This window comes from Pseudonaja textilis, chromosome 10, assembly GCF_049901715.1.
Source record: "Pseudonaja textilis isolate UNSWEBS1 chromosome 10, rPseTex1.2, whole genome shotgun sequence".
NCBI classification, from domain to species: domain Eukaryota; kingdom Metazoa; phylum Chordata; class Lepidosauria; order Squamata; family Elapidae; genus Pseudonaja; species Pseudonaja textilis.
The window spans coordinates 13,514,168-13,530,421 of record NC_141999.1 but is presented as its reverse complement, the minus strand read 5'-3'; the positions used below and the strand labels follow the sequence as shown (position 1 = coordinate 13,530,421).

The following is a 16,254-nucleotide window of genomic DNA, read 5'->3' as shown; positions in this document are numbered from 1 at the left end:
AGGCTGATCCCTGGCAGTAGGGGCACCCTGTGAACTTGCTGTCAGGCATAGCAACTACAAAGAGGGGCGGGCTTGGCTGAGCAGGATCCTGGATATTGGGCATGTGGTCAAAGCCCCCCTTCCTCTGCCTCCCCCTAGGTCAGGGGTCTGCAACCTTAAACACTCAAAGAGCCATTTGGACCTGTTTCCCACAGAAAACAAAACACTGGGAGCCCCAAGACGTGGGTGGGCGTGGCAACTCAATGGCACTCCCACTGAGTCACATGACCCCCCCCAGGTTTTGTGGTTTTCTGTGTTTTCTAGGGGGAACAGGTTGCTCGCTCTCTCTCTCCTCCCTCCCTCTCCCATCTCTATCTTTCTCCCTCTCTCTCCCTCTCCTGCCTTTCCTTCTTCTCATCTCTTTCTTTCTCTCTCCTTCTCCTTCTCTTTCTCTCCTCTAACGCTCTCTCTTTCTCTCTCTCTATGCCTCTTCCTCCCTCCTTCTCCCCCTCTCCCCACCCCACTTCCCAACTCCCACACCCAGGGAATAACTGTAAGGAAATTTGGCCACGTTCTTTCTGTTTCTGGAAAGATACAAAAATAAACCTTGCATTCCAAAGGGAGTTACAGTCAGGCTGTTACCTCACAGAGCTATGAGGTTGCTGCCTCAGATCACTGCTGAATCCTTACAAAACTGGGCAAAGACAGAGAGAGGGGAGCAGACAGAGCTGAATTGAACCAAATCTCTCTCCCTCCCTTTGTATCTCTCTCTCTGTGTTCCTCGCTCTCTCTCGCTCCCTGCCTGTGTCTCTTCTCACTCTCTCGGAAAGCCCTGCGTGCTCTCCTTGGGACTCTTCGCTGTCCCCTTTTCCTTCTTCCTTTTGAAAATCTGGGCTGGCTGAAGAATGAGAGGAGGAGGAGGGGGAGGAGAGAAACCTCCACCACGGTTTCCGCTCGTTCCTCAGCTAGCCCGAATTTCCAAAAGGAAGGAAGAAAAAAGGGATAGCGAAGAGCCCCGAGTGGAGCACGCAGGACTTTCCGAGAGTGTGAGAAGCTTCTTTTCTTTCTTCTTGGCGAGTTTTTGGAAATCCAGGTTGGCTGAGAAATGAACACAAGCCGTGGCAGAGGCTTCCTTCCCCACCTCTCCTCTCCTTCTCCTCTCGTGCGCAGCCTCCACAGCCGGCTCCATGACTGTTCGCTGCTCTTGCAGCACCTGTGCAGCACACTCAAATTTAGTGCACTTTACTCCATCCCCTCCTCCTCCTCCTGGAGCCCATTACAATGTGATGCATCAGAGCTGCCGCATTCGAGGAGCCGGCTCCGGAGCAGTGCAACATTCAATGGGGTGACCCTGCAGGGCCTCGAACGCCCCCTGCCACCTCTTAGCGCCCCCCTGCCAGCCCCCTTGCCTCTTAGCACCCCCCTAAGGCATCCCACCGCCCCCCAGGGGGCAGTACCGCCCACTTTGGGAACCACTGATCTAAGTGCTAGAGCCCACTGTAACTACATAGCCAAAAAGGCATTTGGAGTTGTTAATCTAATCCTACGTAGCTTCTTCTCTGGTAATATCACACTACTAACTAGAGCATACAAAACTTTTGCTAGACTTATACTTGAATACAGCTCATCAGTCTGGAACCCATATCATGTATCTGATATTAATTGAAAAAGTCCAGAAATATTTCACAAGAAGAGTTCTCCACTCCTCTACTCATTGCAGAAGACCTTATGCCACCAGACTTGAAACTCTAGACCTAGAAAACCTACAACTACGCCACCTCCAGTCCAATCTAAATATAGTATATAAAATCATACAAACCTATCTGCAAATGAATACTTCAGCTTCAATCTTAACAATACAAGAGCACACAATAGATACAAACTCAAGGTTAACTGAACCAAACTTGACCAAACTTGAAATACGACAGCAACAGAGTGGTCAATGTTTGGAATACTCTACCTGACTCTGGGGTTTCTTCCCCAAACCTTTAACCTTAGACTGTCTACTATTGACTTCATCCCCTTCCTAAGAGGCCTGTAGGGGGTGTGCATAAGCACACCAATCGTGCCTACCGTCCCTGTCCTATTGTTTCTTTTTATTTTTCTTATAAGTATCTATCTCATGTATTCAAAACTGTTTATTCTTATACCTGTATCTTGTAAGCGATAGACAAATCAAATAAATATTAAAATTAATCCTAAACATTCATTGCTACCACTTTTAAACATTAGTGGGAGGCTAAATTTCAAGGGTACTTATGATTCACAATTAGAATCAGAAACAGGCTACTATTTTAAACATTCTTGTTTCTATTATGGCTAGATTCTGCTCCCAATATATGTACATTTTAGCAGCAGTTTGTCCCTGTAAAGTTTTACTATAATGGATTAAACTTGAGATATCAAGAACAGGAAGCTTCTTTAAGACTCCTGGTAACAATCCTTATTTATGACTAAAGTTAAAATATTTTATGATGAAATAGTGCTAAAAGGGAACTTACCTAGTATAAGCTATTTATTCTGCAATCTCAGTCTCCTGATGAACGACGACCTTGGTCACAGACATATCTGGATGTTGCTCTTTAGCTTCTTTGATGGCCTGAACAAGAACCTGAAGAAAAAGAGTATAAAGAACACATTATTTCTGTGCTACCTAATATAATTTGCAGCCTGACATCCTATTTGGGAGGAAGGGCACAACCTGTGTTATTTTCAATTAACATGATCAAGTCTGACACTTGAGGAAGACTATGTTAGTGCTATCATTTTATCCAAGTGTTTTTTAAATTTCATTTTAATTATATATTTAACAAAACAGCTTCAAGTGTCTCTGAATGGTCTCTTGTTATCTGTTATCACCTAGAAACATTTGAACCGAGTTTAAAAGACTTTCAATGCTTCAAAATTAATTTCAGAATCTGAATTTAAAGTTACTTGTCTATCGTTAAAATTCCATTGTCAATAATTATAACAGTCTCTTACTTGATCATGATCAATGTCTGTATCTCCTGTGATGACAATTCGTTTTTCAATTCGTGTTTCTGAAATTCCACCTTTTACAGTCTGTCATGAGAAAACAAATATTAACATTAACATTTTTATAATTAAAAATGATAAAACCTACAGAGATTTTAATTATTTTTGAGAGAAATGCAATCAATTTATTAAATAGGAATGTAAATAAAAATCTAGTTCATAGGTAGCATTAGTATAAACTTGTATCTTTTGAACGTTCCTTCTCATAATTATGATTTCATAATTTTCAATTTTTTTTACAAAATTTTACAAAAATAGCAAATCAAATGTCTCATTCTTGCAAACCACAGGAAAGTTGCTTTACAAAATATAAAATTAGATTATATATAGCATAAATGATTTAAAAAATGAATATAACAGATTCTTTTTTAAAATTAGTCTGGAAATAGAAAATATTTAGTCAGAATTCAAGCTCAAACTAAACTAAAAAAATGCTTTGGTAAGAAAACTTGCAATTCCTTGATTCTCAATTTTAATGTAGACATAATTGGAGGCAAAGCCTTGCTTTAAAACTCCATATTACAAGATACATTTGTTTAACTTGATTTTCTCTCTGTGGTTTCTAACGCTGGCTGGTTTTCCCAACTTCATCATAAATACCAGAAGTTCAAGTATCAAAACAGGCTGGTTCTTTATGCAACAAAACTTTCAAGAGGGCATCTGTAACTCAGAGTAAGTCATACCTTTTGGCTCTTAGTGTATTATCATCATCATCTTTATATTCACTACCAAAAGTTGTAATTTAAACTTGAGCTCATTGCAACTTAATAACTACTAATATAGCCAGGGAAATAAGGTCCTTTGTAGCCAGGGAAATAACTTTATTCAGCCAAAGAAATAAGATTCTTCTCTTGAATACAATATTTTATTTCTGACACAACCACAATTATCATCAAAACACAACAGCGCTTCTGTGTTCTGTGCATTCTACTGCCCAATCCTACGAGGATTATGGAGGCACACAGAAAATGAAACTTATGAATGTAATTATTTTTTAACATGCATGCAGCTTATCAATGAAACAGTGGTTTTTTACCTTTGTTATCTGTGTGGTTGTAGTGCTGCTGGTGGTCTCTGAAGTGATAGTGTGAGCAGTTAGGAGAACTCCAGGATCTAAATCCCCACTGCCATCATCAATCTAAGACAGACATACATGAAAATATAAATGACTTCCTTGCTCACCTACAGTGAGCAAGTCACTTGGCAGGAAAGACGACATTCATAAGAAATATTAAGAAAATGGTTTTCCTTTAAGTCTATATTTGGGCAGATTTTTGAAAAGCTTCCCACACAGCTCCTTCTGGTACCATCCAACATGCAACTTATCTTAGTGAGATTATACCACGGGAAATTTTTAATTCAAGAGTACAAACTAATAAAGATGACAGATGACTTTTTTTAAATTCTGGGGTTATTACTTAAGTTTCCAGGATCCAGAGCAGTTGTCCACAAATAATGATTCTGGACAGCAATGAACTCACAAATCTCCTTCACCCCTGTGTAAGCCAGCTCAGACTTGCCTTATTCTCCTAGTTTAGGGCTAGATATCATTTGGCTAATAAGTACCACATTCAAAAGATTTTTCAGGAAACTTACAGCCACAAAGTGGCCTCATCAGGCATGGGAGTAGAGCTGTTTTAGGATCCTGGAGCTGGGCGCTTGTTAATGTGGTAGACCCTTATATTATTATAATAACATTGTAACACCAGATGTGAAGCAGCCTACCTGTGCAGCTTCGTAAGTTATAGTCTTGGTCTCTGTGTGGACAATTGGAACGTCTTTAGTTGGAATTTCACTTTTCACAGTATTAGACACATCAGAGATGGTAACGGTCTGAGTTTTCACAAGGGGGGGCTACAAAATAGTTTCAAAGTAAAATACACTTAGTCACCTTATATCAGTATTACTTAACAGAATTCCAATGTGCAAATTATAGGTGCATCATGAACTCAACTATACATCACAACTGTTATGTTGTTTGCACTCATTTGCAGAATTGTGAAAATTATGATGAAATGCAATGATTTCACACATTTTAAAAAATCCAATTGGCCAAATAATGGAAATGGATTCACTTCAGTGATCAATATTAATATTTAATGAGAACTTAATTACAGACATCTATATATGTGCTCTACCATGTCAGAATAATACGGGTTTTTTTACTTGCCACAGTATTTATTTATTCAGAAACTAGCTGAATTTAAATTGAATGTAGGAAACCTATAGAGAGTGCATAGGCAACACCTGCAGTTTGAAATGTGAAGTCCACCAGTTTATATTAAATCACTGCCAAATCACCATTTATGGATATTTAAGTATTAAGAGTAAAAGGAAAAGAAAAATCAGCTATGCCATCACCTGATAATTAACTCAAAGAGAACATAATGTTAGTAAGAGGACCGTGTGACCATCATATCCCTTCACATACCCAAAGTATCACCTTATTATCATATTGCATATTTAGGTATTTTAGCAGATAGGATTAATAAGGAAGGAACACTGAAGCAAGCAAGCAAAAATAATTATTATTATTATAATAAGCTGGAGGAAAGTGGTACTTCTAATTCTGCTGACTCCAGATCTTATTGTTGTAATGAATAAAATATTAGTATTAATAATTAGTAGTTAGTTTTTCTGATATATTAAACATCTTTAGCTTTTTGAATTTCCCTTTCTTTGCACGAATCAAGAAAAATGTGTTTAATTAAGACATGTCAATTTCAAATAAGGATGAAAAAGGGAGTAATAATTTATACAGACAGTATGAAACTGAATAACTGGTTAGTTTTTGAAAATTACTTCAGGACATCAAAAATTAATCCTTCTTCATGGATATGTAAAACTATGCTTGCTCCAGTGTTTGCAAAGTGACTCAGAAAATGTAGCACAAGCGTTTGCAAAAGATATTCTATGTTCACATTTACTACCTGGAAACAGCGAATGAGAGCAGGAAATTCATGATCAACATTTGGATTGTAATATTCTCCATTTAGCTCTCTAAGTGGCTTGCTGGTAAGTTTTGTTTCTTCAACACCACAGGCTTCCTCCTCTTGCTCATAGAGGTACAGTGGAGGTGAAACAGGGATTACAGATATTTCCACCTCAGCCTGTTTAGAATCCTCAGCTTCCTTTTCCATATTTGAATAAAATCCCTTTTCACACCTTAGATCTTCCTTGCTCTCAGGAAGAGTAGTGGCACCCTCCTCTTTCTGCTCCTTGCTGCTTATGGAAAAAGAATCTGATTCATGAATTTGTGTAGATGCCAGTGTGGTTGACATTTGGCTCTCACTAAAGCCTACTGAATGTTTTGAATCCTCCCATTCAAAGTGAGAGGCAATATTTCTCCCCTTTGTCACATCATCTGCATCCTCTTTGAAGGGACAGTCACGCACACTCTAAAAAGAAATGAATATACAAAAAAGGCCAGAAAGAATTAGGAATAGAATGCACTTCATCTAGAAATAGTGCAAAATTTAGAATAAGACTTAGTAGGGCCTGTGTACATTATTACAATGGCTGAAAATGAATATTTCAAGTGCGTTCAAAAAGGCTACATTATAGTCACTCTGACAGACAATAACGGTCGTACACAGTCAAGGTCAAGTAGTTGTTTATATTCTCCTCTTTGTCAAAGGAATTTGTCCTGGTCCAGCTCCAAGTCTGAAGTGGGCAAAGCAACTGCAGCTTTCTCTGTAATGACAACTACTCTTTCAATAAACAGAAGTCATTGGACCAATCAACCAGTCTCCTGCCAGCAGGAGAATAATGCTACTTTTGAAGAGGTTGGACATTCAGAGATCATGGCAGTAGATGCAACCTGCTATTTGCCATGTTAAAGTGGAATAAATCTGGGGAAGGAGGGGGTAGCTTTTGCTGCCCCATTCAAACTATTTCGGAATATTCGCTGTCCCTTCCTGTCCTAAACTGCTACAAGATGCACTGGAAAAATATATATATTACATTACCTTCACTGCTTACTTGTAAACCACAGATCGTACTGAAAGCTCATTATGTTTAGAAACCGTAAGCACATAATTAATGCTTTCATATTTTTGAGAAGTAGGATTCTAAACATATTTCAATTTCTTATAATTGAAAAATAATGCTGTCCATCTTGAATCTACAGGTATAGCTTTTTAAAGAGAAATGAGGAATTTCTAAATTATTCCTTTGGAAACATCAGTTTTTCTTATGATTCATAATTTGGATTTTTCATACATAGATCTCGGAGCCATTTTAATTGCCGAAGCTCTCAACAAAGTTGAATTTCTCAAGGCACAACGTAAAGTATTGCTGATTTTTTTTTATACGAATGATCCAAATGATATAACAAGAAAATCCCAGGCATATAACAGAGATGATGAGAAGCTACCTCATTATTTATATATTTACAATGATGTTGCTTGACTGAAAATATCTGACTGCAAATGTAAACAGGAAACTTTTGCATCTATTTTCAACTTTTACTGTAAAATGAGTAGCAGCACAATATAAAACAAAGAAATCCATTCAGCCCAATAGAAAGCAGGGATATCTCTAGCATCAAAGCCAAGCCAGAGTATTTCACCAAGAATACTATACTGTCTTCCATCATGCGCCTGTTGGAAAGTTATTAACTAGATCATTATAAATCTCAGCACGCTCTCCTATTACAATTTGAGGAAAGGAAGAGTAATAGAAAAAAAGGTAAGGATGAAAACATGCTTAAGATTAGAAATAGTATAGAAAATTTGCCTGGTCCAATCACCCACTGAATAAGATATAATATTTTAAATAGGATAAGATGTGTTGGCAAAGCCAGAAATTCATGAATGCCAGTAATAAAGGATACTTGTTTCCAAATCTATCTTTTCATATTACGTGAAAAGCCACAGGCAATGAATTGAATTAATATTTGTAATGAATGATGTGGCTTTGATGCAAGGGATGGAATCTTATTAAAAACATTATAAAAGTTTGTCAAATATCCAAAGACTGAGAAATATTCTACAACAAAGTAAAATTTTGTACGATTTTGACTGGAAGTGACAAGAAATCACTAAATGATTATGCAATAACAGATTATGGTTTTCTAAAAAAAATGCCTTATCCAATGAGGGAAAAGGAAAACCAATTGAATAAGGGGAAAAAAACTTCAATAATCACTTATTTGTCTACATTAAGGTAGTGAATTCTGCACTGGCTAAGCAGATCAAGCAAAATTTTGGTTTCAAAAATCTTTTTGTTTCTGTCAAATAGTACTGTATTTATAGGGACTATTAATATCAGCAATTAAAATTTAGCCTCTATACATCTGATAGACAAAATATTCAAATAGTGGGGCTGTTTAGATGAGAAAACACCAAGACTGAATGTTAAGTGGGAACTTGTGCTTGTAACTATTGGTTCTTCCCTTCTCAATGATTCTTTCTAAAGGAGTCTATTCCTATCCACCCTGTACCCACCATGGTAGCAAAATGATGACTATAGATTATGACGGCATGATGCAAGCTTTGTATTTGTGTATGGTATCACATTCAAATATACAAAGTCTATATTATAACACACCATTATATCTGTCCCTACCTACCATCAAATCAGGATACCTAAGACTTCTTTTGTAAGTAATGTGAGCTAAATATTTTAACGTATTGTCTGCCATTTCTGCTTTTTTTTTTTAGCTAGCGAAGCAAACCCATATATGAGAGTAATTTAAAAGCTTTTTTTCTTATTAGTGATGACAGAAACCTCAGGTTAAAGAAATGAACACATTAAGCAATTCAATGATGGAAGCTTATTATCAACATATATTAGCAGGGTTGTATCAACATTTATGAACTGTAGACTTTGAAGCAGGACACAAAAACTTTAACTATATTAGAAAGTTTGTGAAGTTCAGGGAATATTCTACCGTGACTATAATTTTTATTGGAAATGCTATAAAACAAGCACGCTCACTTTCAAAGCATACCAGCTACAGAAGTTTAGCCACATACAAATTAGTTGAGGGATGGACAAATATAATTTGATAGGATGGATTTATCCTTGCTATGTAGCCTTTTGAGAAGTCTTCTGTATATTTACAGTAAACAGATTTGTTACACCAGGAATTGCCAGTCTTCCTTTTGTATTAACCCTGCTACTCAATATTCTTTCTCACATTCTATAAGGAGTTCTATTGTGGCTTTCAGAAAAGTTTGAACAATATTCCTTTAAGTGTGCAATTCAATGGAATTAAAGATAAATTAAATGGGAAAGAGACTTCTGTATTATGAAAGAAGCTCTACTCTGATATTCAAAAAGATTATATAAAACAATGTTCCAACACTGGAGGTTTTGAAGAAGAGATTGGACAATCATTTGTTTGAAATGATATTGGGTATCCTACTTGAGCAGGGAGTTGGACTAGAGGACCTCCAAGGTCCCTTCCAACTCTGTTATACTATTAGTGTAAGACTTAATTTGCACATTTCTATAGCTGGCTATCTATATTTTGTATTTTAATTATTTGTATTTGATATTACTTCTTTAAAAAAAAGCTCATTTAAGAAAAAGTCCTACATTGATTAACCTTGACTAACCTTGACTGTGCAAGACTGCTCCAGACGCAGCTGTTAATAAACAGTTTATTACTTGAATCAATGAGCGTACAGTTTACTTGCCTTGCTACCACTAACCTGATTTTAATTCTTTTAAGAGTATTTTAAAAAAAAACAGTAAAAAAAACTAGCATGTTGCAAAGCAAGTGCCAGCTCAAGCATTACATTTAATCCCAACAATGCTTCTGAATCCCACATATATCCAAGAGGTATTCTTAGTAAATAAAAATAATGGAGGGTTGTACCCGATTATTTTTGAGAAGCCCCCCTTACAATGCAATATAAAGGAAGCTGAGATGAAAAAGAGCATCTTAAGAGAACAGCTGTATGAAGGACATCACTCTTATAAATCTACTTCATACAAATGAATCCATACTGAATGCTTGACAATTAATTGGTGATGGTCATAATTATGCTCTCAAAATTCCAAGTGCCTCACTTACCCAAAAATTGGAGAACTTGGGAACTTTGTTCTAAGATACCACTTAAAAGCTTTTTGATACAAATAGACATAGGATAATGCAGCTTTTTTGGTATCTTTGAACATTAGAACCACCTAAGAGGTGACTCAAGATAACTCTTATATTAATTTGCATATGTTATAAATTTCCACTCAAAAGCTTCTACTAATTTGTTAATAGCTCCATTATTGACACTGCAGTGAATGGAGACAGCTATTCTTGATAGGTTTTTGGATCAGGCAGATAATCTATATTAAAATAGCATTCAAATAAAAAAAGAAGGGGATAAACTAATATATAGTGCAAGTAATCAGTGATAAACCCCTTAAGATGTTGTTTTTCAAAAATCTTCTGTAAGAATTTTCCTTAACAAGTGGATATTATGGGTATTTCAAGCAATGTTTCAATAATATTAGATTATCCCCATACTGGAAATATGTACAGAAGCAGCTATATTTAAAATGTTTAAAATACACAATTGGTAAGATACTACACTCACCAGCAAGAATTTCCAGAGACCAACTAGTGAAAGATAATACATTTCAAAAGGATCAATAAACTTTAAAAAGCAGCATTATGAAGCACAAAGATAACGTTCCAAATTTAACTTGTTTTCATTTGTACCATTCTTACATTAAACTTCAAATGTTTGTGGGGGGGAGCAATAGGCTACCATTAATTTGTAACTGCAAACTGGATGGATTTTAAAACTTGAATTACTCAATAATAAATTGAGTATTGTGGTTGTCTTTTCAAAATAATCAGGGATAAACAAAGGATAATTCTCATGAAACCATAAAATGAGTATGAGAAGTTTGGTTGTATGGATCAAAACCATTCTTTTAGGTATTCTGCGTTTTTATTGCAATGAAAACTTTTAGGGATAATGATAAATGATTAATTTCCACTAGCTGTGAAATTATCAACCTTTTCCTTATTACTACATACTTAGATAGCTCTCTAAAATCTTAGGTAGAGCCCCAAGTTTTGCCTTTCAAGATTGTTAAGCTACTGACTGTTAAGTGAATAAAAGGATTGTCCTGAGTTATTACTGAATAACAATCCGTATATAAATAAGATACATAAAACAGAAAATAACACTTGCTATAATTCCCCAATCACTAAATGCAGGTTGATCCAAACCTATGCATTAGCCATTCTCTTACTATATGATCTCTTGCCTAATGTGTTTTTTTTAATAAAAAAAATACATGTACTTAATTCAATGTTTTATAAATAATCAAGAACAAACTTGACCCAAGTAATTTATGGTTGGAACTCACCCAAATGATCTTCTCAGTCTTGCCATAGTTCATAAAGTAGTAAGATGGAAAAACATTGTCACTCTGAACTCACCAAATTTCCTTATATAATCTAACATAAAATATTGTGGTGCCCATTTTATTTATTAAATTTATACTGCTGCCCATCTCACAAAAAGTGACTCTGGGTAGTGTACAACAATTAATTGACTTGTTTGTGAAGCTTGGTACATGCTTTTATATTCTACTTTCAGAAAAAAAAGGTAATTTAGGAATATTCTGACTGGAGCTCTTTTGGTAGTATAGCAGGATAAATAAAAACATCAAAAAGTAAAGCACTAGAAATGACACACACACACACACTTGAAAAAGAGAGATTAGCAGTAATGTATCACTAATTATTTTTAAACCTATAAAAATTAAAAGATCTACAAGCAAAGTATAATACATCTTACTGATGAAATTCCATTCCATAGCCTGATCTGTGGGAATACCCATTATATGATTACTATCTCACCTCAGAAGATTCAATCATACTTATGTGGGTGAAAGCAATCCTTAAAACAACTTAAGTCCCAAAGTATGGAAGGAAGAATTTAAACCTTTTGTTCAGAAATAGATTAAAAGACACAGCAACTGCACATATTCTATGGGTCCCAATGTGTTACGATTTCAGAACTATGGTGCAACTGAAGAGTCCCAAGTAGCCCAGCCTTAATATTAAAAATTATTATACATATGGTCATTGATGCTATTTAAGTTTCCAAAGACAGGGATGGATCTAGTACCACCTGCTAGCTATAAATGCAATCCTTTGAGTCAAAGGTGAGTCCATGGAGAGAAGGTTAACAGTTAAAAGTCAAACCTTCTTTGAGTGACTCATCAATGGTAGATGGTTTGTTTATCTTACATAGTTTGTATATTGCAAATACTGCTTCACTTCTTTGACTATGACTGATGGCCTTTACCGCAATATTTTAGGTGGTGTATGAGCTATACAGGAAAATACAAAGTTCTATAAGCAACAATGAAAGAGTATCACCATCAGAAAATAACCATGTAGAGAGAAATGGAGCTATCTCAGACCCACATCTTTAAAAGATGATCATGACCCATGGTACTGAAAGCAGATAAGATGTCCAGAAATCAGTGGACTTATGATTTTTCCCAGGCTAGGGAATGTTAATCTATGTAGACATGACTGCACAACGGAAATTAATTTTAAATTTCAAAACTGTCAAAAAGATAAACACCTATGTATCTTTCACCTGAACATACACACAAACATATTGTATATAATTCTAAGTAATAGAGATCAATTTTAAAGATCAATTTTAAAATATCATCCGAATTAGTTAAACTTCACTCATATTCAACTTTGCTCAATAATTTAATTGCCACACACCTCCTTTCTAGGTTCAAATTTATAGCTGCTTAGACTGAATACTGCAATTCTGCTCTCAAAAAACTTGTGAAGTTGTCCTTAATTTATTCTAGGAGTATAAAATCCATTCATCTGTGTTTGCATAGTGCAGTAATGAAAGGTCAAAGTCAGAATTTTATGTTTTAAAATTATACAAATAAATTGGAAATCAAATAACTATTTTTACACCTGAGTATTTCAAAATTTAAGCAACATGCAAAGATTTAAATGAAGAGAATATATAATTAAATGTCAGAACCTCTACCCAAAGTAATGCTCACTTATGTGTTAACACAATTGTGAATAGTATAAGGAACATCATGCATTAAGCAGTACACACACATTTAGAACATACTAGTTTCATACAGAGGGGTGTTGCAGGAAAAACAAAACAATTTAGTAAATATTCCAGAGAAAAGGAAAGCACAGAAAAATTTAGAAAAAAATTAAAGTAATGATAAGAGAACAATTTAAATTATAGATTATTGCTTCCAATAAGTTATTGTCTCTCTACCATTCTAACCCAATCTCAACAGAAACTAGAAGTTACAAGCTTTCATTTAAATAAAATCATACAGTGAGGATTATTGATTCACAAATATGCATCTACTAATGCATAGGCAGACATAGCTTACCCTTACAATTAATGTGAGGCAACATATGTTGCAAGGCCACTTTATCCCTGACCAGATGGTTCTTGAAGTAAGTCATAATTCACCCCACTACATTATATTGATACACAAATTATTTTTCCCAAAGAAATGGCTTTAAGACAGAGGTGTGAAAAGTGTTTTAATAGCAAGATGTAAAATCTATTTTATAATATTTAAATCACATTGGTTTATTTGCTCTCTGGATATACATATCTGAATTATTCTGTTTCATTTTAAATGGAAGTTGTATATTTCTTTGTTTATAGAAATCATTATGAAACAAGTTGGAAATAGATCCAACTTGTAAAATGTCTATAACACAGGTATTCTCAGGTATACTGAACTTTTTTTCAACAATTACTGCTCCCCCCTCCCCCCCAACAAGTTCCTATGCTCAACATCCAACTTTAACAGCAAGCTTATATTAATACATGCAGACATGAGTCTTGAACATGATAAAAGCCATCCAAACAAGTATATCATTGGCACAATCTGAGTTTTAGGGATTTGCACAATATTAGAATTTGTCACAATGAAATTTGCCTGATTTTTCCTGCTATCTCTTACAAATTATGTGTTGAATAATTACATCTTTTAAAAAGCAGAATTTCTGAGAAACTGAACTATAGTCAAAAATAAAATAGAAAGAATAAGACAGCAGCTTTAGCGAGAAATTGAAGGGTGCAGAGTCTTGTTGATATTTCATATAAGCCTTTGTGTGTTCCTTAATCACAGAAAAACTAGCCACCACATAGTCATTGCAAGGATCACCAAAAAGGACATCAGAAAAGGAAAGCGTGGAGAAGAAAAAATGTTAGTATACAGATGACACGTTTTGAGTGTTTTCTGCTCCTCGGGAACTGGAATAGAAATTTTGGCCTGGATTTCTTCAGTTGCTTGATGGGGTAAACTTCCCTCAGGAACTTTCTCTTGCTTTTTAATATAGTCTTCATCCTGCACTAACAGAGGGCATTCCTGTGTCTGCTTTCATGGTAGGAGATCAAGAAAGACAGAGAGATGAACAAAATGACTGATGAAAAATGCTCAAAATGGTACTTGGGGATATGCAAGGACACGAATTATAGAAATTGTCAGAATGACAGCAAAATATGTTTTGCACCAGTTATACAACTAACTCCTCTGTTAATCTTACAAAGTGGAAACCAAATTAGAGAGAAATTAGCTGCTTTTTAATTGACTAAACAAATTCTGAATTGCTAATAATTCTTTGTGCAGAAACTCATGCTAAATCAACTCTATCCATAGTTTAAATAGATATTTGAGTCTTAGGATACAGAATTATGTAATAATAGTGTTGCTTTACAAACACAACTGATATCATACAAATATTGGTTGTGACTTTATATGCTATTCTGAAATTCAAAATTGTACTTTGTTAGATCTGATATTTCAACTATAGCACAAAGTTCATTGTTTGAATACTGAAGAAAGTATTGTCATGGAAGATACCATGTCTACCTCCATGTGATTCAAGTGCAAAATATTCAGTTTCCTAAAAACAAAGAAAATGCAATGTGCATTTCTGACAGTAAGATTAAAAAGTATATATTTTTATTCTATATTTTATTTGCATATGACATCAGTGTGTAAAGAATTTAAATATGAGTAGCATTTTGCAGTATTATGTGAAAACTGAGCCTAAGCTGGAGAATTCTGAAGTAGATTTTCTTTCTCCATGTATGACAAATGAAAGTTGCTGTCTAGGAGAGGAAAAATTTAGCTCTAAGCTCTCTCAGCTGATTCAGTCTTCTTTGATCAATCTGATATTTGGGGACAGAGTCTTTGCACACCCCTAAGTAATGAAGATCAGGGAGAAAGTAGCTGGAAGTCTGGGCAGCAAAATGAAATGATAAAGTATGCAAGAGTAACATGAAAATTAAAAGAAGAACATGAAAAGAGGGGAAGACAACATAAAAAGAACAGGGTAGAGTTAAACTTTCATAATTTCTCTCTCTCAAACTTTATGGCAACATCTTCATGCAACTTTGTCAACCAGCCATGCACTGAAAGAAGCAATTGAAAAACTGCAAAAGCTTGCAGCATTGCAAATCTACTTAAAATGTTAGATCAGAAGGCTGTGAGAGATGACATTATTGAAAAGGCAGCCCAAACAATGCTAGCAGCTGCTGTTGAAGTTTGGGATTGCCAGAACCAATGCAGTAGCAAAAATCTGCTTTAAAAGCATGTATCAAAACAGCAGCTTTACCTCTGGCCCAGCGACCTGTCTCTCACAGGGCTGAAATGTTGCTTTCTTGACCTGGACATACACAAAGTATGGAAAATGCAGTTGTATTTCAAAGTAGAATAAATAGACAGCGAAACCAGAAATAAATCCCAGTTTATAGATTATTAAAATTACAAAACTTAAATTTAAAAAATGAAACTCTCTATGACTAGTAATTATAATGCATCCTTCTGTTTAAGAAAACAAGAAACTTGGAGGTGTCTGTGTATTAAAATTAATTTTAATGAAAAGTCCACTAATGCTTATTACCTGAAGTACTGAAGTTATCTGAGAAATGCAATTCTTCTAAAATGCCCTCAAATTACCTTTTATATAAGAAAATATATATTATTCCTGTTCAACTTTTATATAATCAGAACAAAATTTTATGAAGCCAACTTTATAGCATTCTTTAACAACTCTACTCTGATCAGAGCTTCAGAAGCTAATCATGAAAAGGCCTTCCATGCTGTTCCGACTATTAATAATAACAAATTCCTACTTCTAATGTCCAACAAAAAAATTGAAATCAGTTGCAAAATAAAATTTAAAAAAATTTCCTCTCAATTTCTTCATTCCTATACCTTATACTTTTTGATATTTTTAAAGCAAGT

At 35.0% G+C, this 16,254-nt stretch overlaps 1 protein-coding gene across 50 annotated transcripts in view; it reads right to left on the bottom strand.

The window, feature by feature from the left end:
* The window catches only part of EPB41 (erythrocyte membrane protein band 4.1), a 105,385-nt gene that overhangs the window by 6,469 nt on the left and 82,662 nt on the right, over window positions 1-16,254 (bottom strand). For 41 of the 50 annotated variants that reach the window (XM_087939766.1, XM_087939768.1, XM_087939781.1 and 38 more), the window contains 6 exons: window positions 15,623-15,673; window positions 5,946-6,413; window positions 4,741-4,869; window positions 4,052-4,153; window positions 2,962-3,042; window positions 2,481-2,590 (listed from right to left, as the gene is read on the bottom strand). In XM_087939766.1, coding sequence (XP_087795892.1) covers window positions 2,495-2,590; window positions 2,962-3,042; window positions 4,052-4,153; window positions 4,741-4,869; window positions 5,946-6,413; window positions 15,623-15,673 — 927 coding nt within the window. In that variant the 3' untranslated portion in view covers window positions 2,481-2,494. The remainder of the gene's footprint in view (window positions 1-2,480; window positions 2,591-2,961; window positions 3,043-4,051; window positions 4,154-4,740; window positions 4,870-5,945; window positions 6,414-15,622; window positions 15,674-16,254) is intronic. The other 9 variants (XM_087939758.1, XM_087939769.1, XM_087939770.1 and 6 more) reach the window with 3 other exon arrangements.